Below are 22145 nucleotides of genomic sequence, written 5' to 3'. Positions count from 1 at the left end.
GAATGCGCACAGTTATAAATGTAAAAATTGAAGAGATTTGTTCTGCTCGTTTCTGTGCTTTTGGAAGACGGCGGCACAGCTCAGTCTCCCGTTGTCTGTTTTCAGAGCCAAGTGAGAAGCCAGCGGGAGTTAGGGCCAGAAGTGTCTCAGCCTCTGAGATTGAGGTGAATTGGCAGGCTCTCTCCTTCATCCCTGAAAGGGTTCTGGGCTATGAGGTACATTTTACTCTTTTAAATGGAAATAGAAATCACACACACATTCTCACAAGCAACACGATTCAAATGCTCACCATCAACCCCTGTTGTACCTCAAAACCATCACTTCCAAACTCTGCGTCGCCATGGAAATGGCTGTTTCACTTGGCCGACTGTTATTGCCAAAATTATACAGCTCTTTGTGGCAACACAACAGGAAAACATGTCAGAGCGTTTTCAAGAGAACAAAAGAAAATTGCCTGGCCACATGCCTTTTCATGTTGCTGTCATTCATGGGATATCATGATAGCAATATCGGGCCTTGTGTCACGGCACTGGGAAATGCTACACTGGAAATGCATGGAGCACAGCACAGCAGCAACACGGGTCTAGATGTGGTGTGTTTTTACTTTCCTCTGAGTAAAACATTAAACTGTTACACTTCAAACCAGGAACTGCTGATTTCATCCCTTCTTACCTTTAAAACTAGGACACCCTGATTGCCTCGTCCACATACCTCTGATGGAATAATCAGGATGATCAAAGGGCTTTAATGAAAGATGTTGTTATTCTTTTGCTCAATAAAGTCAAAGTTGTTTCCATAACTCCATCTGCGAAAGTAGATTTCTTTTTTTACTCTTTTTTTTTTTTGTTGCTGTTTATATCTGAGCTGCTTCTATGATATTAGACACTGAATAATGATGACGGAAAAGTGAATGACTGCTTAAAAAGGATTTCATTTGGGATCATTTATTTCCAGGCTAATGGTTTGGATAATAACAAAAATCTCTTACGTTTATTTTAAATACATTTTGCTGGCACTCGATCTGTAGCATAACTGTTTAAAAGCCATTTTTAATCAGGCAGCTTTCCATTAAAGAAAAAAATATTGCCACATTACAAAGCCATGAGGTATTGTTGAAACAATTAGATAGTCAAGCAACAATCAAAAGAATTGATTGGCAATTTAATATCAATGAATAGTTTCAGTCATTAAGTACAGAGGCTTTATAGTTCCCTGCACCACACTTGGGAGTATTTGCTGCTTTTCTCTTTTTGGTGTTTGCTGGAAAAACACTTTTACACTGAATATTTTTATTATTTTTTGGCAATTAATATATGTTAATTAATCAGCGAGGAGACTAATCATTCATCTATGTTCGAATGTATGTACATTTTAAACCATTTCTAGGAGCTGTAAGGATTTGTAATGTGAGATATCAAATATCTCACATTACAATCATCATTACAATCATTACAATCAAAGCCTTTTATTTAAAATTTCACAGTTCTTTCAAGACATCAAATATTTGCAAGCATCCTTTTATGCCACATGGGCTAGAAAGCACATAAAGAATAGATGTACACATTTTGCTCCAATCCAAAGCCTTCTATCCCGAATTACGTGCTCTCTTTCTGAAAATAGGTGGCTTACTGGGAAGATGACACTAAACCAGAGACCATGGGGAAAGTTAGAGTGCCTTGGAACCAAACCTCGGCCACAGTGGGTGGCTTGGCAGGAAATACACAGTATTTCCTAACAGTCAGCGCCTTCAATACAGCAGGCACTAGCCCATTCCTCCCTGCAATCAATGTCACCACAAAAAAGCCACGTAAGTTGCGGCATACAATACTGCTGCTCAAGGGTTTGATTTTTGTGACTACACTGCTTAGAATTCAGAGGTGGAAACAGTTAGTGGTTTAATTGAAGTCTATTCTTAGCTTTTCCAATAATGCTGGGGAAATCTAGCATGTGTTGAAACGTGTCTGCATCCAAGTCCAGTAACGCAGTGCAGCGTTACAAAAACAGAATGCATGTAAAGGATAACTATGCAAATATAATAGGCTAAATCTGAGAGATTGTATTGTTGTGAAAAAATATGGTCTTTTTCACAGGAACACGTGCCAAAAAAGTTAGATCAAAAAAATATAAAAGGAAAGTCCCAGAGAGGATGTAAAGATAGGGAGGGTTTTATCACTCTGTGTAAAATTGTAAAGCCTTTGGGGATTTTATCATCGACGGGACAAAATATTAAAAGATTAAGAGAACCCAGAGAAATCTTTGTGTGCAGGGGAAGAGGGCTGAAAACCAGTTTGGATAGCACCATGCTCTGCAGGCCCTCGGGTATCACTGCATTCAAAATAGACATGGTTCTTCACTGCATGCAAAAAATGCATGTCCACGTACATAGCGTGAGTAGCTTGTACTTCTCTATGAGCACTTAAATTCATCATGTAAATATTCCAGATTTAGCCACATAGACTAATTTTAATATGTGGTCCCTCCCAGGTTGATGGCATATTTTATCACATAGCAAATAATCGAGGCGCAGAGCTGTCGAGCAGTTGATTTCTATTTAATGCAAAAAATATAAAAAATATATCTTTCTTAGGACTGCCGCCTCCCTTTATTCCCAAATGCTTGCAAAGTGTTGTTAAAAGGAGATGTAGTGGCAAACGTTGCCCTGTTGCGAATCTTTAAAAACACATTAAGTTCATAATGATCGCATATTATTCAAAAACATTAAGTCATCTCATTTACCACATTTGACATAGTAGTTTCAATTTAAAGCGGAGTATGAAGATTTGTTGAGCAGTGGTTAGAGACGTGCTGGAACACAGACTAGCAACAGTTCATGTAACAAACACAGAGTCTTCATCTCAATGCCGACAATTTCAAGTCAGCAGCAGGAGGCAGATTAGCGTGCTTAACCCGAATAAAGCTGTTTTATACACCATTAGTTTGCTTTGTACAAGAGCTGAAGCAGGTCTGATTTAATGCCCTGTGAGCAAAAGTTGCCTCCAAAAACCCCCCGAAGGAATAGCCAACATGGTTTTGTTAGCCTTTAGCTTAGTCATCAGCCTGACCCGCTTATATCTTTTCTGCTTCCAAGCACACTGCTTCCACTTGACTCTGTGCAACCGGACCTTGATCTGTCAGTCCCCTGACGAGGGCCTTGTGTCCTCAGTAGTCACAATCTGCAGGGCTTTGCCTTTATTATCCTTGGCAACTTGCATTTCCCAGGAGGTGCTACCCTCTCACTGAATTTACTAACTGCCAAAATGGGCAATGTAGTCGGGGAGTGGGGATTAAACAGATGCCACCTGCCATTTAACAGATCAGTGTAGCATCAAAATGATTTTGAAGCTGCAAAGCAAATCACCTTAAAGTGAACTGGTTCCATTCTGCTTTTATCCACACTTTATTTGTACTTCCAAACTGGGCAAAGATTAGTGTCATATAATAATAGTATTTAATTCAATCTTTTTAAAGTTGTGTTATCCTTTAAGTGAAATAAAATCTTTCTTGTTCAATCTCACCAAGTTGGGGTGCTGTGTAAAATGCAAATAAAAGCAGAATGCAATGGTTAGCTAATTCCAATAAACTCATATTTAGTACAAAGCAGAACATAGAAGTCATTTCAAAAGTTTAAACTGAAAAAATATTAGCTCATTTTGAATTTGACAGCAGAAATAAGTCTCAAAAAAGTTGTAACAGGGCCATGTTTACTACTGTGTAGCATCCAGTCTTCTTTTAATGAATGAATTTTTTGGGAGCTGAGGATAGAAGCTGCTGGACCGATGTTGTCCTATTCTTGTCTGATATAAGATTCGTGGTGCTCAACACTTCTGGGTCTTGTTTGTCGCATATTTCATTTCCGGTTGTACTAGATGGGCACTAAACGCAGCCCCATACCATCACTGATCATCCCTCTCCTTTTTAATCTGGGGACGTAGTGTCCGTGTTTTGCAGAAAGATTTTCGGGTTTCAATTTGTCTCACCACAGAACAGTTTTCCAGGGAAGATGCTTCTGGATCGTGTTCACATACAGCTTCTTTGCACGATAAAGCTTTAACCTGCACAGCAAACTGTGCTCACAGACAATTTCTGGAAGTGTTCCTGAGCCCATGCTGTGATTTCCATGACTAAATCATGCCTGGTTTTAGTGCAGCGTTGCCTGAGGGCACGAAGATCACGTGCATGCAGTGTTGATTTTTGTCCTTATCCTTTGCGCACAGAGATTTCTTCAGATTCCCCGAATCTTTCATGACATCATGTACTGCAGATGATGAGATTTTCAAAGTCCTAACAATTTGACAAACATCATTCTGAAATTGTTCCACAATTTGCAGACACACTTTTTTCCCAGATCAATGAACCTCTGTCCATCTTTACTTTAGAGGAGCTCTGCCTCTTTAAAATGCTCCTTTTATACCCGGTCATGTCACTGACCTGTTGCTCATAAACCTGTTTAGTAGTTTCTTTTTAATATCACTTACTTTCCCAACTTTGATGTGATGTGTTGTTGCCATCAAATTCAAAATGAGCTATTATATTTTATGAAATATTAAAATGTCTCAGTTTAATTATCTGTTATGTTTGCCTTGTTTTATTGTGAATACACTATTGGTTTTTATTTTTTATTTTACACAGTGTCCCAAATTTTTGAAATTGGGATTATACACCAATGTGACACTAATGTTTCTGCAGTGATATAAAATTGTTAATAATTTTTATATCACGCAGCACCTTCCCAGCCGCCAATGAATGTGGGATGGAACCTAATGGGCTCTCAGCTGTCTGTTTACTGGGAACCTGTGGTGGCAATGGAATCAGAATCAGAAGTTTTGGGCTATCAAGTGAGTTTTACTTTCTCAGTTGCTTTCACGGGAACTTGGTACACTAGGTAACCACGAAGCTTATGCGTTTGAAGTTGTTATGGTGTTAGAAAACATATTTGCAACCTTGTTTGTGTTCCCCTTTCAGCTGTCATACCATAGGCAGCGACACAAAGAGGTAATCACACTCACAACAGTCAATGCAACAGCAGAGCTGACCCTCCCTGAGGACGATGAGGAGTACATCATCTTTGTGCAGACACTGAGTGAAGGAGGATTAGGGCCGGCATCAGATCCCATACGAATCCACCAGCTAAGTAAGCTCGGTGTTCATGTTTTGTGAAGTTGCAGTGGTTAAATGGTCAAAAACGGAAAGAATAATTTGAGTTTTCCTCGTGCCCTTCCCTTTAAAATATGCTGCTCTCATACTCCAGAGGAACATAGACAAATGCCAAAATTTGACATATGAATTCACTGGGACCTTTTTCTTTCTTTTTTGCCCATTTTTGTAAATAAAGTCACTTAACACTGTAAATCTGACAGGGACATTTTGTCCTCCCCTGACCCACCCTTACTCAAGGCCCCATCCCACCTCCCCTGCGCTCTTCTGCGCTTATAGTTTGCTGAAATATGCAACACAATCCATCTCTGTCACAGACTCGCTTTGGCTAGATGCTATTGGTGTCCTGTGGGACTCCAGCGGGGGCTGTTCCCCTGCCCTAAATGCTACTTTGGATTGTTGAACTTTTGTGTCGTATCCCTGAAAACAGAAAGAGGTAGAATTCAACATGGGTTTTTTTGTTAAATGGGCTCATCATTCCCGGAGGAGCAGGAAACGCGCTGTCTGGCAGAGTCATTTTTATCAAGTATATTATGTAGTGAGAAAGCAGCGATTGAAGCAAACTGCATCAGTGTTCTGGGTCCTTTACACTCACTTCCTCTAATACATTTTTTACCCATGCACTTAAAAGCCAGCACACAAATGAGTTTGCACCACATTTTAAGTAACCCCATGAAACGTCAGCATGCATATTTTATGTTTTGACAACCTAAGCGTGTTATTCTCAGCAGCTGACAGAGCAGAGAATTGAAACTTTGGGTTAGAAATGTGTGTTTCAGGCGGATGTCAGCCACGGTGCTTTTACCTTGTTTTTCTTGTTTCCCAGGTATGAGCGCCCGTGGCTCCAGAGCCTGGAGTGTGGAGATCTCCCCCCTCTCCCTGTTCCTCACCATCGCAATATCCTCATTCAGGTCATCGTTGTGACACAAACAGACTCTGCTCTGTTTTTCAGCATTCACTATTGGCTCTTGTTTTGTTTTGTTTTCTTTAATTTGTGAAAGTGGTCAAGGTTTTTTCTTTTCTTGCATTTTTTTAAGGTACCGCATATTTTTCTCCCAGTGTTATTTTGCAAGTATGCAGCAGCACAAGAGAAGAGTGTGCTGTCAGACACTTAATTAACAGTAAACGCTTGCTTTTTTTTTCTTACATAAGTCTGTTTTGACATTTTTGCTGGTTGGGAACAATGCTCCATTTCAACTCTTTTTTGACTCTAGAATGATACAGATGCCTTACTTCCATTCATGTGCCAAAGTAGTTGCAGCCTTCTCGTTGTTATTGCTAAGATAGCTACATGCTTTCCTCAACATTTTATTCCTCACTTTTCTTATCACGAAGGTCTCAGTGAACCTTGCAGAAAGCCCTGCAGAGAAGTTTATGATTGTTTGTTTGTTTCCTTGTATTTCTGAGTTTTCAGTTCTCCTCTCCAAAATCAGAAAGTAGAGACATGTTCATTCACCTGTGCCCGTGCCTTGGAGATTCTTGTATCGGCGTCACTTATAGACACTGGTTAGTGGTACTTAGCGTTTCAGAACATACTGCAGCCATCTCCATCTTTACGTGATCCTTTAAAAGTCGGTTGTGTCCCAGATGAAACTCATAAAACACCTCATAGTGCCGTTGTCCTCCATTTACCTTTTATCTTTTGATTGTGCGGAGCTGAATGTACCATGAAAGCTCCTAAAAATTTTAATGCCTCACGCTAGTTATAGTTATAGCCTGCCGAATGATGGATTTGACTTTGCTCTGCGTTCACAAATTTTACATTTGCTTGTATACAGTAGTACCGGCAGAGGTGTGTAACTGCCAATGTAATTCCGTTTTTTTGCAGCACCAGTGCTTCAGCGAACTTAAACAGCAGTCATTGAAGTCATTTATCAAAGGAAAATGACAAATGTTCACCGGCTTCAGCTTCTCAGATGTGAGACTTTGTTGTTTAAGATGTAAAACACAGCAAGGTGTACCTTTTATTATATTTCCCTCCACAGTATTCAACTTTGAATGGGATTGCAATGATCTGCCAACAAACCACTATATGAAATCAAAATTAGAGGGTGACCTAGTTACTTTTGTATCGATTTTCTAATCTCACTTTCCTGTTTTCACATTAATTTTTGAAATATGCAGTATTTCCTTTATCTCGCTAGGCTAAAGGTTTTGCCTGGACCCTGTACTACAAAGTGAGTTCAGCATACTCTGGGTATTTCTCCAGTATCAGAATTCAGTTATCTTTACGCTTGGTAAGCTGGTCATCAACTTGATAAGTCAACCCGGGGTTTGACCGGCACGTTCTCGCAAAATGATCTGCACATTTGACCAATCACAGAGAAAAGAAGATAAAACTATGCAATGGGAAAAAATGAAGAGGTTAAAAATGAAACAGTCTGAAAAGTGCTGTACAGTCGTTTAGTATTAAACACGCTGTATGAAAGCGTGAGCGTTTAGCCTGTTTGAAGCCAGGACTGAAAAAATGCCCACTGTGTAACTTTACTGAATTATCGATATCACAGCTCTATCATTAAAACACAGGAGAATCTGATGGATTATAATCGAATATTCCCTTTAATTAATGTTTATAAGACAGTTTTAGGTTTTATTCTTTCTGCTGCAGGGCTGGTGGTGTTTAGCGGTCTGAGAGTTAAGAATAAATATAAAAAATAGTCAAGTAGCTCCTCTATTTTAGGATTTTAGGATCACATATTAACGCTTTCAGAACAATAAAATTGTTGTTCAATTTATTCCTGATGCTGATCAGGGAAATTCAAAGATTTCCCTTTAGACCCTCCTGCTATCCACAGATGTGAGGGATGTTTCAGGAATCATGATGCTGTTTTTGGAGAATTGATCAATCAGTAGGAGGTGACTTCATACCTGTTGGTTGCTAAAATGGAACAAAAGCTTCTTTAGCTTCACAGCATGAGTTACTATGGCGATAAAAAGCGAACCACCTTCATAGTAAAGAAAACTCAGGGTTAACCTGAAGTTACCTGGATAGAAATCCTCTGCTTTGTAGTACAGGCCGCTGGTTACTGACCTTTGATAGCACGGAGCAAAGCAAAATGTCATTGAGTCTAATGTCACATTCAAATTGATATTTCCACGGTTGGTTAAAAGAGAAGACTGATACCACTCTCATGTTAGCACATTGACAATGGGACCAGTGCGTAAGCATAGCTCAGCAAACCGTCAGCTTGACTTTGTCCAGTATTCACAGCCAGCACCTCTGAAGCTTACTTATTTGTTTACTTCATCAGATGGGGCACGTCAGGTAGTCGAAACAAACAAATTTCTCTATCTGACTAAACTGACAATATCAACAATCACTTCACACCCACTTCACTCTGATTTGCCAGCCGTGTGGAGGTGAGAAAGTAAGCTGGGTTTGAACTTCTCTGTCGCGTTTTTTATTTGTTAAACACCTGGTTTTTACACTGAAACATTACCAGTGCTTTCAGTTAAAGACTCAAAGTCTCTCTTGGACAATTATTGCATTTTACACCTCACTGCGGTGTCAAAGACAAATTCTTATGCTTCCGACATGGTTGAATTTGCTCTTTCCTAACAGAGCCTGGCACTGGTTCTGTTGTGAATGCACGCACAAGGGTGGTATAGCATCTCTATGATAGAGTTATATAGGTAAGGCAATACAGTTTAAAGAAATGACACAAATAATCTGAACTAAGGAGTCTCTTTGCTTGTTTGGAAGATTTCAGCTGTATTTCTCTCCTCATGTCGAGTGAAAGCTCCATAGGTGAAGCTTATTTTGTCAAACCAGTTTAATGCTGATGAGCTAATTTAAAATAAAGCAGCTGCCTGGTTACCAGACACGAAGACACACCTAGTGGCCAATCACAATCCAGAACTCTCATGTCTTTAATGTATGGCATGAAAAAGAAAATCCAATATGTTTGAGCTTTGAAACAAACAAAATGAGCAATCTTTGGATGTTGCCTCGAGCTCTGAGTAAGAGGGATATACATTGTTCACAGTTTTCTGAGTGATTAATGGGAAATACAACTGACTGATTAATCAATAGCGAAAATAATCATCAGTTGCAGCCCCAGTCTACATCCATCTGGGACCACACAGCCAGTGCCAGTCAGCGTATATTCACAGCCATTGCCGTCGGGACGAGAGGTTTAAAGCGCTGCCAATTGTGCCAGTCTGATAATTGAAATCTAGCCACCAGCTTAGACATTATTTGGCTAAATGTGTGGTCAGCTGTGTTTTTAATACTCTGTGAATTTGTCCTTTGTTGTCAGTCGTATTGGTTGTTTGTTTTTTTTTATGTGGTCCGTGTTGTCATTGTTTATTTATGTATTTCAGCGAAACCCCGCAGCTCAGGTATTCAGACCTGCTTCACTTCATCTTTCAATAGCTCTGAGATGGCAGAAGCGGATAGATCTGAAATGTGTCAGCGCAGGACACAGGGGTCTATTTAACAGTCTGACTTGATGAACGGAAAGCCTGATGTGTGCCAAGATTTAGCAGACATTAAAACATCTTAATAAATTAGAGCAGCCCTGCGGGGTTTCTGTGGGGAAAGGGCATAGGAGTAATGGTACTAATGACACTCACAGAAGGCGAATATATCAGGATTTAGGGAAGACTAAATCAGGACAATCTCATCAAGACGACACGATGAAAGGTGCGTGCGTAAATGTGTACGAGCATGATTGTGCACGGTTATTACCTTAGTCTGCCACATCATGGACAAGTGCTTTCAGACAACCATTTATCTATTTGGAGGGAGGAGGGGGGTTAAACTCATTTCTTGTGCTATGGTTCAAAGCTTTGTGCGACTGAAGCATTGCGGACATTGAACGAGAGCAAAACAAGGTCAATGTGGGAGGTAGAGATTTTTAAAAAGTGAGTTTGACTCAGGGAGGAGTTGAAATGTCTGTCCACTTAACGCAGATTCCTGGAGCGAAGGACTAAGTAAGATTTAAAAACCAGAAAGGGACCCAAATCCAAGGTCACATCAGGTGCATGTGGCAGGTAAAGCTCACATTAAATGTAAAGGTTTACTTCCCCGATGAGTGTTGAAGCTGTCTTTGAATCGTGTTTCGTTGTTTTTGTGGCTCTACGTGTGGTTAATCTGTATACATTCTTTCATCGCAGAATGACATTGTTAGACTAACAGATGTTTACACAGGAAATGCATTATTCTGGCTAATTTATTGATTATATGAACTGAAAAAAAAGAACTTGTGTCTTTGGGTACATAGAAGCATTGCCAACCTCTGTTTTGTAACGTATCAGTACTGTGGAGATGTTTTGAGTTTGACTTTGATCTTCTTCTTCTTTTTTTTTATGTTTGATATGGTTACTGATTGGGTTTTTTCCCCCTAAAGATTCTGCACAAAGGTCAAGTGTTGTTTTTAACAGAACAATTGAGAGCCAGAGATTTCTAAATCAAAAGTTGGTGCGCTGAGATCTCCCTTGCCTTCATAAATGATGCTGTACATAGTGTATGTATTTCGTTTGGCTTTTTTAGCAACGTCCCCGCCCTCCCCCAACCGGGAAACCAAACAGTGCTGCTTCCAATTGTAATTCTCAGTCAAACCCTGAATCTGAAAAATACATGAGCAGAGAGTAACATTTCCTAGCAGCTGCTATCACACACAGCCTTTTGGTGCAGTGACACAAACACCTACCTGTTACAAGGTAGCCGGCCAGTGCACAGTGGATAATACGAGTGGTATTATTTACGAGTACTTTTTGTCTTTTTATACCAATACAGCTTTACGATTTTCAGAAAAGGCTAATTTGATCCTAAAATAAGTGCGAGTAGTTTCATTGGATTTCTAAGTGCGGACAGACTTTACGATTACAGCTCTGGGTTACAACGCTTGGCCTTTCTGTCGTGACTCCTCAAAATGTTCATGTCGAGGTGATCTCCGTGAGATCGTGGCAGCAGCGTTTTCACATTGAAAAGTCATCAGCTGATCTTGATATGCTGAAGCTGTGCATGTATGATATCGTTTGGTGCATTTGTGTTTTCTAAATGAGGGAGTTAATAAAAACAATTCATTGAGGGTTCCTGTCTTGGATTTTTTTTTCTGAATTATATGTGTGCTGCTGTCATTTACAGCATCAGCAGTTTTAGTGTGTTTTACTGCAGGAAGACTTTGAGTGGTGCCTTGGGGCACCGTCAAAGCTATAAAATGCATAATATTATGAAAAAGCGTATAAATGGAAGTAAATGTCAGCGGTAATGTCCTTTTCGGTGGCTAAAGAACACATCTAAAGGGTTTTTTTGTTGGTTTTTTTGCTGCATATACTAATTGTATTCTTACACTGTGTAATAACGACTGCCCTCACAGATATGAAATGCTTTGAATACTAACGTCACGCCGTATCAAAAAAATACACAGTCTACAGCACACATCAAGCAGATGGCTTTTTTACTGTAGCCTTCACAAAGAGTACTGCCGAATTTCTTCTGGATTATTAGAGCATGTATTTGCTGAACTTCAGATACCTTCCACTAAAACAACAGAATGACAGGGAAAGCTGCTGTGAAATATTGATTGAGCCCAGTGTTGCAGAGATGCTTTTAAGATAATAAGAGGGAGAGGACCCTGTGAAGAGATCAATATGAAGGGGAAGTGAAGAAAAGATAGGTTTCTCCCTACATACCACAGATCATCCGTAATGAGCTGGTGTGTCAATACTTTGGCCGGGGCTCCTCGCATACCACTGGCCACTAAAGAGCATCAGGCCACTGTAACTTGTCTGCAATTAGTGGAATTTTACACCAGACTAAGGGGAATGTATTTATGTCCGATTAGTATACTCATGGTGGTCACCTTAGCTCGAAAACTGCAAAGTGCTTCGCATTCAAATATCCCTTAGAGAGATATTGGCTGAGACATGATTGGTGTATATTGCCTCCCAATGCAGCAGATGCTGTGGCACGGTTGCTACGGATTGCAAGTGTCAATACTGCCCCCTAATGGTCCCACCATCCCAGTGCATCTGTCCAGTGTGAGGCAGTAAACTGGACATGAGGCAGTGCCTGCAGTATGACTGCACCGAACAGGTACACTGAGAACCAGAGACGGAACAGGCAGTCATATTCTGATTCATACCCAATGTTGAGTCGGTTCACAGTTTTAGAGGTAGGGGTTAACCTAGAAAATCAGTAGAATAATCCTTTAATTGTCTCACAAGGGGAAATTTGGGTGTAACAGCACCAAGAAAGACACATATACATACAAACAGTACACAAGACACAGAACAGAAAGGCACAATTTTTTACATATTTTACATATATGTACATAATTTTTACGTATTTAAAGTATTATTGAAATAGAATTCAAGAATTTAAGTGAAGGTTATATCACAACACCAGTGTCTTCAAGGGGCTTCATATTGTAAGGTAAAGAGTCTACAATAACAGACGACCCCCTATGTTAAAGCACTTGGTGATGGTGGGAAGGAAAAACTCCCTTTCAACAGAAAGAAGCCAGCAGTAAAACCAGGCTCAGGGAGAGGCAATCATGGGGGTGATGGAAGGAAGACAGTTCAGTTTAATTTAATTCATACAGTGCCAAATCACAATAACAGTCTCATTAAGGCTCTTTATATTGTAAGATGATGACCCTACAATAATAGAGCAAAAATCCCCAAAACAGACAATCCTTTGTGAGAAAGCACTTGGCAACGGTGGGGAGGAAAAACCACCTTTTAACAAGACGAAACCTCTGGCAGAATCAGGCTCGGGTAGGGGCAGGCATCTGCCACGATTTGTTTGGGGTGATGGGAGGAAGTCAGGAGAAAAGACACACTGTGGAGGAGAGCCAGACATTATTAATAGCTGTGGTGTATAAACACAGAGTGTGAAAATAGATGAATGAAAAAGAAACGCTTCCCAGTGCATCGTGGGAAGCCCTCAGCAGTCTAAGCCTAGTGCAGCATAATTAAAGTAAAAATATGTGTGATCGTTTGCTTCGGCTGATGGTCTGTGATACGATCCGCCTGGTAGTGGCCCTTCCACCCCGCACCGTTAGGTGGTGCTGTTTGTCCCTCGGCATTCCCAGTGGCCCAGAAGAATCATCGAAGAAACGAGTTGTTTCCTGCGTTACACATGTACATAGCACCAAATTAAATGATGGCTTCTTCAAAGAAGAAAGGTTTAAAGAGCAGTGGCCCTAAGGACAGTAATTTGGACACCAACGACGAGGACAAAACCGAATTGTGCCCCGGTTTCAGAGACGTGGACGCTTTTGTTAAAGTAAGTAAACAAATCCGGAGTTCATGCTAGCAGGCAAGAAAGCAACGTGGATGCCTGATAGCTGGTTGAAAACATCCACAGCAAGCTGTTGAGACAAGATGACTTTTATACAGGTGATTGTAAAGGTAAAGGTCGACGTTACGAGTCTGGAGTGTCTTTGCTAAATCGTTAGAAATGTGGAAGTCTGTAGTTAACAGTTATTATCATGCAGTGTTGCAAGTAACGGACGAAAAGTGATAGAAATCCAGTCCTAAAGTATCTCCTGGGACCAACCACATACTCTATTAAAGTCTTTGGTTAAATAGCCTCTGTTTATATAAAGTCAGCAGAGCCAGCAATGACAAAGTAAGAGCATTTTAAATTATTCAATAAGCACTATATCCATGCTGCTTTTCTCTGTGGATAAACCTTATTGTTCCCTCAATATGATGTAATAACAGTAACTAATAAGGAACAGCAGTGTTTCCGTGCCCTTTATTTTTAATTATAATCAATTTCAATATATTGAAAATGGCTTTAAACAGTAACTAACAGCTCAATCTTTTTCTCTACAGCATGGGTTTGGTGCTGTATTATCAGCCACCAAAGCATCTGCCGGCCTACCTCAAGCTGGGGATGAATATGATTTCTATCGGAGCTTCCCAGGATTCCAGGAGTTCTGTGAAAGTCAAGGAGATAAGCTCCTGCACTGGTGAGAATATAGTGTGTTGTTGCATTATTTTATTTTTTAAATTCACAGATTCAACAATGCATTCAGTGAGTTGATCAGAATCACAATACTTTATTGATCCCTGGGGGAAATTACGTTGATTACAGTGCTCCAGTACAAACAGTAACAAAAACAGACAATACAAGAAGTAAGACATAGCACAATATATGCATATGTATATATTGTGTAGTCCTGACAAACTATGTTGTTGAAGTTTGAGGCAAATTCGATCCAAGAAGTGTGGGAACACTACAGTTTTGCAGCAGTACACTCCACTTATAATGAAAACTGAGCTTAATGATAATCAGACCACATGAATCTCTTAAACCATATCTGTATACCAAACATATATTAACTCATTTTAAAAAGTAATTTCCATCTATACTCACTTGCCTGTAAATGTATATTACATTTCCATCATTATTTTTAAAGTGTCTTTTGCAAAAGTCTCAAGCCGCCCGTCATTTCATGTCAGTGCAGAAATTTACTGAAATATGCAAATGTAGATACAAATACAGTATAGAAGACAGAGACAGTTGGTACATTTCTAATGAGTTTGAAAGTCAGCATTTGGTATGATCGTTTTTATCCTTCAACACAGCCTGAAATCTGTTAGGTAAGCTCTGTTATCATTTCTTTAAGTAGTCTTCGGAAATGGTTCTCCAGGCTTCTTGGAAAACATTCAGGGCTCGTCTTTGGCTGCCCTCTGTTTCATGACAGAGGATCCACCATGTTTTTCAGGTGGCTGTACACACTCAAGGTGTAAGACCTGTTGCCACTGATTTTCAATCCAGTTCTTGTGTAATTTGTCATATCTCACCCTTCCCTCCCTGTTTTCCTTAACAATGGCTTCCTGACAGCCACCCTTCCACTGAGACAGTTTCTGATTACTTTAATACTCTTTACCTGTTGTACATAGTTTTTAATGCCTACCACTATTTCCTTGGGCCTCGATTTTTCCACTTTCTTTTTTTTTTTTATGGTAAATGGTAAATGGCCTGTATTTATATAGCGCCTTACTAGTCCCTAAGGACCCCAAAGCGCTTTACATATCCAGTCATCCACCCATTCACACACACATTCACACACTGGTGATGGCAAGCTACATTGTAGCCACAGCCACCCTGGGGCGCACTGACAGAGGCGAGGCTGCCGGACACTGGGGCCACCACCAGTAGGCAACGGGTGAAGTGTCTTGCCCAAGGACACAACGACCGAGACTGTCCAAGCCGGGGCTCGAACCGGCAACCTTCCGATTACAAGGCGAGCTCCCAACTCTTGAGCCACGATCGCTCGTTTTAAACAACATACTCCACACCATGCCAGGGTATGCCAAATTTTCAGCTAATAGCTCAGTGGAAATCACATTGTTGGCGCAAAAATGCTATTTTTATGTCAGACATTTCGTTTCACGGGCATAAACTAGCGTTTTTCATAGATTCATCTAAAGAAATGAGACCAAAAGGATGTTTTTTAAGCAGGCTTCTAGTAGCAAAATGCCTAAAGATACAGTTGGCTGTTTGCCAAGCTATGTGTAGGCACAGCACTGGTTCATCGTTTCAGTTGGGTTTTAGCTTGCATGATTCATAGGTTAGTGTTAAGTGGCTTAAAAAATATTTCTCTGAACATGATCAGATACAAGTACTGGATTAAAAATCAGTAAAAAAGCAACCAGTGTCCAAATGCCTTTGAAATACTTCGAGAAAGCCTGGAGAGCTGTTGCTCAAGAGAAAAGCACTTTAAAAAAAAATAGCAAGAAGATCTGGCATCTTGGAAACGAAATACAAAAGAATGAACTCAAGACTTTTGCTCATACTCTACGTGTGATGCTTCTAGCAAACAAGATCGGTGATCGTTTGCTTCGGCTGATGGTGGGTTATAAACGTAACTGAAAGTAACACACCAGTATTACCGGTAAGTTGTTATGTGTTGGGTTTGATATGTGTTTGGGATTAGTAGGATCTGTAGTATTTTACTGACTGATAGTTATTGCTTAGTCGCTCACACTAATTAGAAATCTGCTGACATCTCAGTGTAAAAGAATGCATGAGGGCAGCTGTAGACACGATAACTGGCGCCTGATATCGGTCACGGCCACCTCAGTTCCTGCAAAACAAGCAACTCTCCCCACCTGTTTTAACCAATCAGACAGATGCACATTCTCAGATAAGACTTTGTGTAATGCCTAGATATCTCCTCTTTTTTGGGAAATTGGCTGCTGCTAACTGCTTGCAGACTGTTTTCTGAAGAGAACAGATCCATAATCATCCAGTGCTTTAATAAATACACCAAAAGATGAAGTGTATCGACTGGTGATTCCTAAAAGTGGATAAACAATTGTGCGACATATGGCACTGGGACTTCTTACACAAGTAGAGCGAAAACACAGTGATAATTATAAATAATGTGGCATAACAAAAGATCTATCAGCCTTAGTAAGCGATCAGACCCATCCAGGATGCAGACGTGGCTGGCTGCCTTGTCATTAGAAACTCGTAATTGCTGGACTTCTAGATTAAAACACAAGGTAGCAGTTTTCAAATTAAACAGGGGTCAGCAAAGGTTTCCAGACGTCTCCCACGAGGCTTTAGTGCAGACGTACCCTTTGACACGCATGCAGATGAGTTGTTTTATTGAATAACTAACCTGTCACTAGCTGTGCATCAGTAATCAAAATGTAATCTTTTCACTGTGCCTCTGTGTTAGTATGAGTCAGATAATGCAGCACCATGGATGCAGATCTCACATGAGAGACCGGAACAAGCTGACAGGGCTGGAGGAGAGGTTCGACTTGGTCGTGGACTCAAATGACGTTATCCTCGAAAGAGTGGTATGACCCGCAGCCTTGGTGTCGAATGAGTTTCTACACGAAAAAGTCTTTGCAAAGTAACCCTGAGCTCTCATGTCTGATTTCCAGGGGATTCTTCTTGATGAAGCTGATGGGGTGAACAGGAGCCAGCAGCCTGTCATGCCTGCAGGGTTCCAGCCTCCAAAAGTTGTCGTTTCCAGCTGGAATCGCAAGGTTGGCTAATTAACCTCTCCGCTATTACACTGCAGATGCCAGTGTCTGCTCTGGGCCGAATTCAAGAAGAAACAATATGTGCCAGACCTGGCAGCCGTTTCTTAAATCTCACGCACACACAAAAAAAAGTTTTTTGAAAGTAGTACGTTTGTTCTACACTTTTTCTAAACAATGCTTTTATGGATCAGGGTTCCAGTCCTAGCAGTCGTTCCGAGACATTTCGACTGCTCCATGCCAAGAACATCACACGACCTCAGCTGAAATTCAAGGAAAAAGTTGACAACAGCAACACGCCTTTTATACCCAAGATCTTCATCAAGCCAAATGCAGTAAAGCCACTTCCATCTTGTAAGACATGCTTTTTACTCTCATATTCTTCCTCATCCTATTGTTTTCTCGTGTTAGCTTTTGATTGCAATATAAACGCGTTGACGCAGGGATGTCAAACTCATTTTATACCACTGAAACTCTCATTTCTGTCAGTGAAAAGAAGTCTAACTATAAATGTAATGTCTTGATGCATGCTCCTAAAGGAAAAAAAAGTCTAATTTTCCAAAGCTGTCTTGTGGGTGAGCTGATTCTCACCCCCAGGTTATGTTTGACACTCCTGCTTTAGCGTGTCAAACTTATTACCTTTCCTGTTCTCCATCCATAGATTTTACCAACAAACAAATGCGTAAAGAGAGGCCTGAGGACCTTGATGTCCCAGCTGCCCTGGCTGACTTCATCCACCAGCAAAGAACTCAGGAACATGTTGATGACATGTAAGCATTCTACCTTGTTTAATATACACATCATATCTTGTTCCATTTTTTATTTTTATTGTGCAACTATACTTGGGATTTTGATCCATGCAGGTTTGCACACCCATACCAATATGAACTGGACCATCTTACAATACCAGAAAATCTTCTGTCTAAGCCAGAACCTCAGGTAATACACTCATGTGTAATGTGTGATTCCTGTAATAGGATGCTGTCACTGTTGGTTAGGCCTCTGTCTAATCTGTGGTTTCTTTTCAGATGCACAAACCAGTAGCTGAGACAAAGTTGTCATTTGTTGATACACTGGAGGATTTGGTAGCTCTAAATGAAAAGCTGTGCAAATTGTCTGAATTTGCAGTGGACCTGGAGGTACAGAGCTCATATTCATAGTGTAATGTAAAAATTTTGCATCACAAATTCATTTATTTGGACATTTTCATACAAATTTCACTGCTCACTTTCTTCTTTGTTCTTCATCGCAGCATCATTCCTACAGAAGTTTCCTCGGCCTCACCTGTCTGATGCAGATCTCCACCAGAGAGGAGGACTTCATCATCGACACCTTGGAGCTCCGCAGCGAGATGTACATCTTGAATGAGGCATTCACTGACCCCTCCATTGTCAAGGTAATGGAGACACTCCCCAATCATTTTCCCTCTGTATCCTGCTCTGCTCTATCAACAGCAGATGAGATTACATGTCTGGTTAGATTTGGTTTGAGGTGGGCAGGTGCACAGTCGGCTGCTGTTTTTAAAATTTTAATCTCAGTTCTGAATTCGTTATAGTGCAGTGGACAGGCATGACCTGTTGTTCTGGTACATGATCAGTGCAGCAGATAACTGGGGGGAAAATCTGTCTAAAGTGTGAAAATGTACTTTTTTGTGCTGCATACTCTGTGTTATGTCGTTCCAGCGGTCCAATGACAATTGCAGCACCAACGTGTCACGCAGGTCAAGGGTTGCCTTTTACAGCTTTGGTAGCACTATGATGCATACAGTTAGGTTCAGCCAGTTAACATCCTTCTGGTGCCAATTTATTCCTGTGCAACTCAGTGAATTTCATGCATTCTGTTCATGAAGACTCTCTTACCCTTTGCTCAGCTCTTGTTATCAGTTTCTTTTTCTTTAAGTGTTTTTTCTTTTTAAACAGGCCAACACAAAGAGGCAGAAAAATAACTTACTGTCACACCAGCAGGCACCTTATGATCACCAGTTTGTTTGTAAAGCACCTTGAGGTGACTGCTGTAGGGATTCGGCGCTATATAAATATAATTGAATTGACCTGATATGACTTTTGATTGGTTAAAAGTGCATAATTTGACACGAAGGTCATTCAAAAAGCCAAGTCCAGTTTACTGTATCTTGGGAAGAAATCATTTACCCTGTTGGGATTTATAAATAGCTTATGAGCTCTATCAATAAAGTAATCATAAATGGGTTTACATACCAGTTTTTGGTGTTTGTACCTACATGTGAATGATTTCCCTGTAATGTGAAATACATATTTAAAGAGAAGCAGTCTGGTGGTCTAACTACTTGTCTTTCTGTTTTTTAAAGCCATTACTTTCCCACATCTCAGAACTGAAAATGCACTTAAAATAGCCCCAAGGGAGTATATCTTCCTTGGGGCTATTTCTCATCATCTCCTTTTTGATATTACATGGAGGCCTTTTGGGAAAAAAAGAATCTTCACCAGTGTAATGATTATAAGTTTGTAAAGTTAAAACCCCCCTGAGCCGGAATTTGTTTGAGGTGTCCTTATTATTTTCAAACACATCTGATAAAGTTGGCAAGCGTCCCGCGGTGTGTGTGGGAGCAGACATGACTCACTCACTGTAGGACACCTGTGAAAAAAGTGTGGTGCGTAGGCTTTAAACCACTGAAAGATTTGCGAAAATGATCCAAATGTTACATAGCATGTCTCCACTTTTTTTCAAAAGAAAATATATAGATATAAAATGAGTCTTAATTGTTTTTCTTTATTAAATAAGCTGGTTCTGCACCGGTGAGGTTTCAACACTTCATGGTTTTTGTTCGTAGGTTTTTCACGGTGCAGATTCTGACATCGAATGGCTCCAGAGGGACTTTGGCTTGTATGTTGTCAACCTTTTTGACACACATCAGGCAAGCCGGGCTCTCAACCTGGCCAGGCATTCCCTCGACCACTTGCTAAAACACTTCTGCAACGTGGACTCTGACAAACGTTACCAGCTGGCTGACTGGAGGGTTCGGTATGGTGACTCCTGGTTATTGAATGCATAGTTTTATACTTTTCACTTAGCTTCAAGCGTTGTACGGTTGTTTTGGGGGAATTAAATATAGTCCACATTTGTCCACATAGCCCCTTGCCAGATGAGATGGTGCAGTATGCCCGGACAGACACCCACTACCTTCTTTATATCTACGACTGCGTGAGGGTACAGCTTCTCGACTTCAACCACGGACAGCCCGGTTTGCTGCAGAGTGTCTGGAACAAGAGCAGCAGCATTTCCCTCAAGGTGTGCACTTCATACACCATGAAGATTAAAGTGACACTTCCTTAATAGTCTTGTTCAATTCTAATAGTTCCATTGGAGTCTTTAATGCTTCCATAATTTTTACATTTCCACACCATGACCTCTCAAGATTTTCTGACATTTGTCACGATTCGCCATGTGCCCCCCTCTCTCTTCCCAAACAGAAATATGTGAAGCCTATCTACACAGAAGAGTCATATTTGGAGCTGCAGAGGAAGCAGAAAAAGTCTTTTAACACCCAGCAGCTCACTGCCTTCAGACTGCTGTTTGCCTGGAGGGACAAACTGGCCAGGCAGGAAGATGAAAGCACCGGGTAGGCTGCCTGGAAATGGATGGACTTCTTGTTCTGGAAATTTGCTGGAGCTTTTTTTCCCTCTCTCTAGCTTATCCTTCCTGTCCAGCTACATATTACAGTCCAAATGATTTAGGGTTTGGAAGTCGTAACATGTTTTAATCCAGTGTTACCTGTGTGTTTAGATACGTCCTGCCCACTCACATGATGATCAAAATATCTGAGGAGTTGCCAAGGTAAGTTGACTATATTTCTCTTCTCTTTCCTCTTTTTTTTTTTTTCTCCTTTTTCTTTTTTCCGGTTCTTGTTGTTTTCACTGTGGAGTAGATGAATTTAATGTTTTTATTCATAACCTCCAGCTCAGTATTTTGTCTTTACCTACTCAGGGAGCCTCAGGGCATCATTGCCTGCTGTAACCCTGTGCCCCCACTGGTGAGGCAGTACATCAATGAGCTCCATTTGTTAGTGCAGCAGGCCAGGGAAATGCCCCTCCTTAAGGTGAGGAAAGATGAGTGGCAGCAGGGGGGGGGATGTTTTGGGGTTTTTTTCTCCCCTCTTGGTATTATAAGTTCAATGTTTGAGATGTCACTGATGATTTGAGGGACCAGGATCAGTCAAATATTGCAATATCTTTTGCATTTCACACAGGCTGAGATTGCAGCGCAGAAGAAGAAAGGACTCACGCCCATTAAAAAGGTTTGCTTAAATTCCAGTTGATTTTGGAGGTTGAATGACTGCAGGGGAAATGAATGTGGTTTTATATCATTTTCCAGCCTGAGGTCCCGTTGTTTGGTCCCCATGATACATCCAGGGTTTCCGAGAGCGACCCCCCTCAAATTTCTGCTGATGGTAAGCTTCATGCTCGTGTGTGCTTTGCATCGCTCAAACGATAGCAGATTTCAGCCCATTAGGCTTTGTATTGATGCATCCATTCATTTATTTTTTCAGATCTGCCAGTTAAGCAGGGGATGCTGTTCTCAGAGGATGAGGACGTAGATGTACAGAAAGAAAGCGGTCTCGTGGCATCAGCTAAAATCACACTGTTTGAGGTGGAGATTAACATTTAGTTTATTCAGAGTGAGATGATTTGTGTGTAACTGTGTTGCGAAATGTGAGATCTCTGCTTTTTGTTAAAGGAGGTGGAAATAAAGGATGACCAGGAGTCAAGCTCAGCGGCTCAGATGAAAGCCAGACGTATTATTGAGTCCTTTGAAAACCCCTTTAGAATGGTAAGAGGCAGGCAGTGATTTACCCTCGGTGCTGGTTGTGTGCCACCGAACTTGAGGTTCAGTATTCATTTGTCTTCCTTTTGGGATTTCAGTATTTACCCTCCACTGATGTGCACGTCAACAAAAATGCCAAGTTTGACCCGTCTTCAAAAATATTCGAGGTAATCAAAGAGCTCTATTCACCGATCCATATCCTGTTTTTTTTAGTTTTTCTTTTTTTTTTT

General features: G+C 40.7%; 2 protein-coding genes across 2 annotated transcripts in view; both read left to right on the top strand.

The window, feature by feature from the left end:
• Positions 1–6132, top strand: part of cntn3a.2 (contactin 3a, tandem duplicate 2) — a 38061-nt gene extending 31929 nt beyond the window's left edge. The window contains exons 19-23 of the mRNA XM_005732936.1: positions 106–215; positions 1621–1807; positions 4723–4835; positions 4963–5131; positions 5981–6132. Coding sequence (XP_005732993.1) covers positions 106–215; positions 1621–1807; positions 4723–4835; positions 4963–5131; positions 5981–6078 — 677 coding nt within the window. The 3' untranslated portion in view covers positions 6079–6132. The remainder of the gene's footprint in view (positions 1–105; positions 216–1620; positions 1808–4722; positions 4836–4962; positions 5132–5980) is intronic.
• Positions 6133–13153: 7021 nt separating this feature from the next.
• Positions 13154–22145, top strand: part of exosc10 (exosome component 10) — a 12374-nt gene continuing 3382 nt past the window's right edge. The window contains exons 1-19 of the mRNA XM_005732935.2: positions 13154–13390; positions 13945–14081; positions 16806–16929; positions 17017–17121; positions 17310–17469; positions 17777–17885; positions 17979–18054; positions 18144–18254; positions 18368–18511; positions 19925–20115; positions 20226–20382; positions 20565–20713; positions 20878–20928; positions 21079–21190; positions 21341–21388; positions 21466–21541; positions 21641–21741; positions 21829–21921; positions 22014–22082. Of these exons, the coding sequence (XP_005732992.1) occupies positions 13265–13390; positions 13945–14081; positions 16806–16929; positions 17017–17121; positions 17310–17469; positions 17777–17885; positions 17979–18054; positions 18144–18254; positions 18368–18511; positions 19925–20115; positions 20226–20382; positions 20565–20713; positions 20878–20928; positions 21079–21190; positions 21341–21388; positions 21466–21541; positions 21641–21741; positions 21829–21921; positions 22014–22082 (2139 nt within the window). The 5' untranslated portion in view covers positions 13154–13264. The remainder of the gene's footprint in view (positions 13391–13944; positions 14082–16805; positions 16930–17016; positions 17122–17309; positions 17470–17776; positions 17886–17978; positions 18055–18143; positions 18255–18367; positions 18512–19924; positions 20116–20225; positions 20383–20564; positions 20714–20877; positions 20929–21078; positions 21191–21340; positions 21389–21465; positions 21542–21640; positions 21742–21828; positions 21922–22013; positions 22083–22145) is intronic.

This window comes from Pundamilia nyererei, unplaced genomic scaffold, assembly GCF_000239375.1.
Source record: "Pundamilia nyererei isolate P.nyererei 1_Seehausen unplaced genomic scaffold, PunNye1.0 scaffold00049, whole genome shotgun sequence".
Taxonomy (NCBI): Eukaryota; Metazoa; Chordata; class Actinopteri; order Cichliformes; family Cichlidae; genus Pundamilia; species Pundamilia nyererei.
The sequence above is the reverse complement of the archived record's forward strand: the minus strand, read 5'-3'. Positions and strand labels throughout refer to the sequence as shown.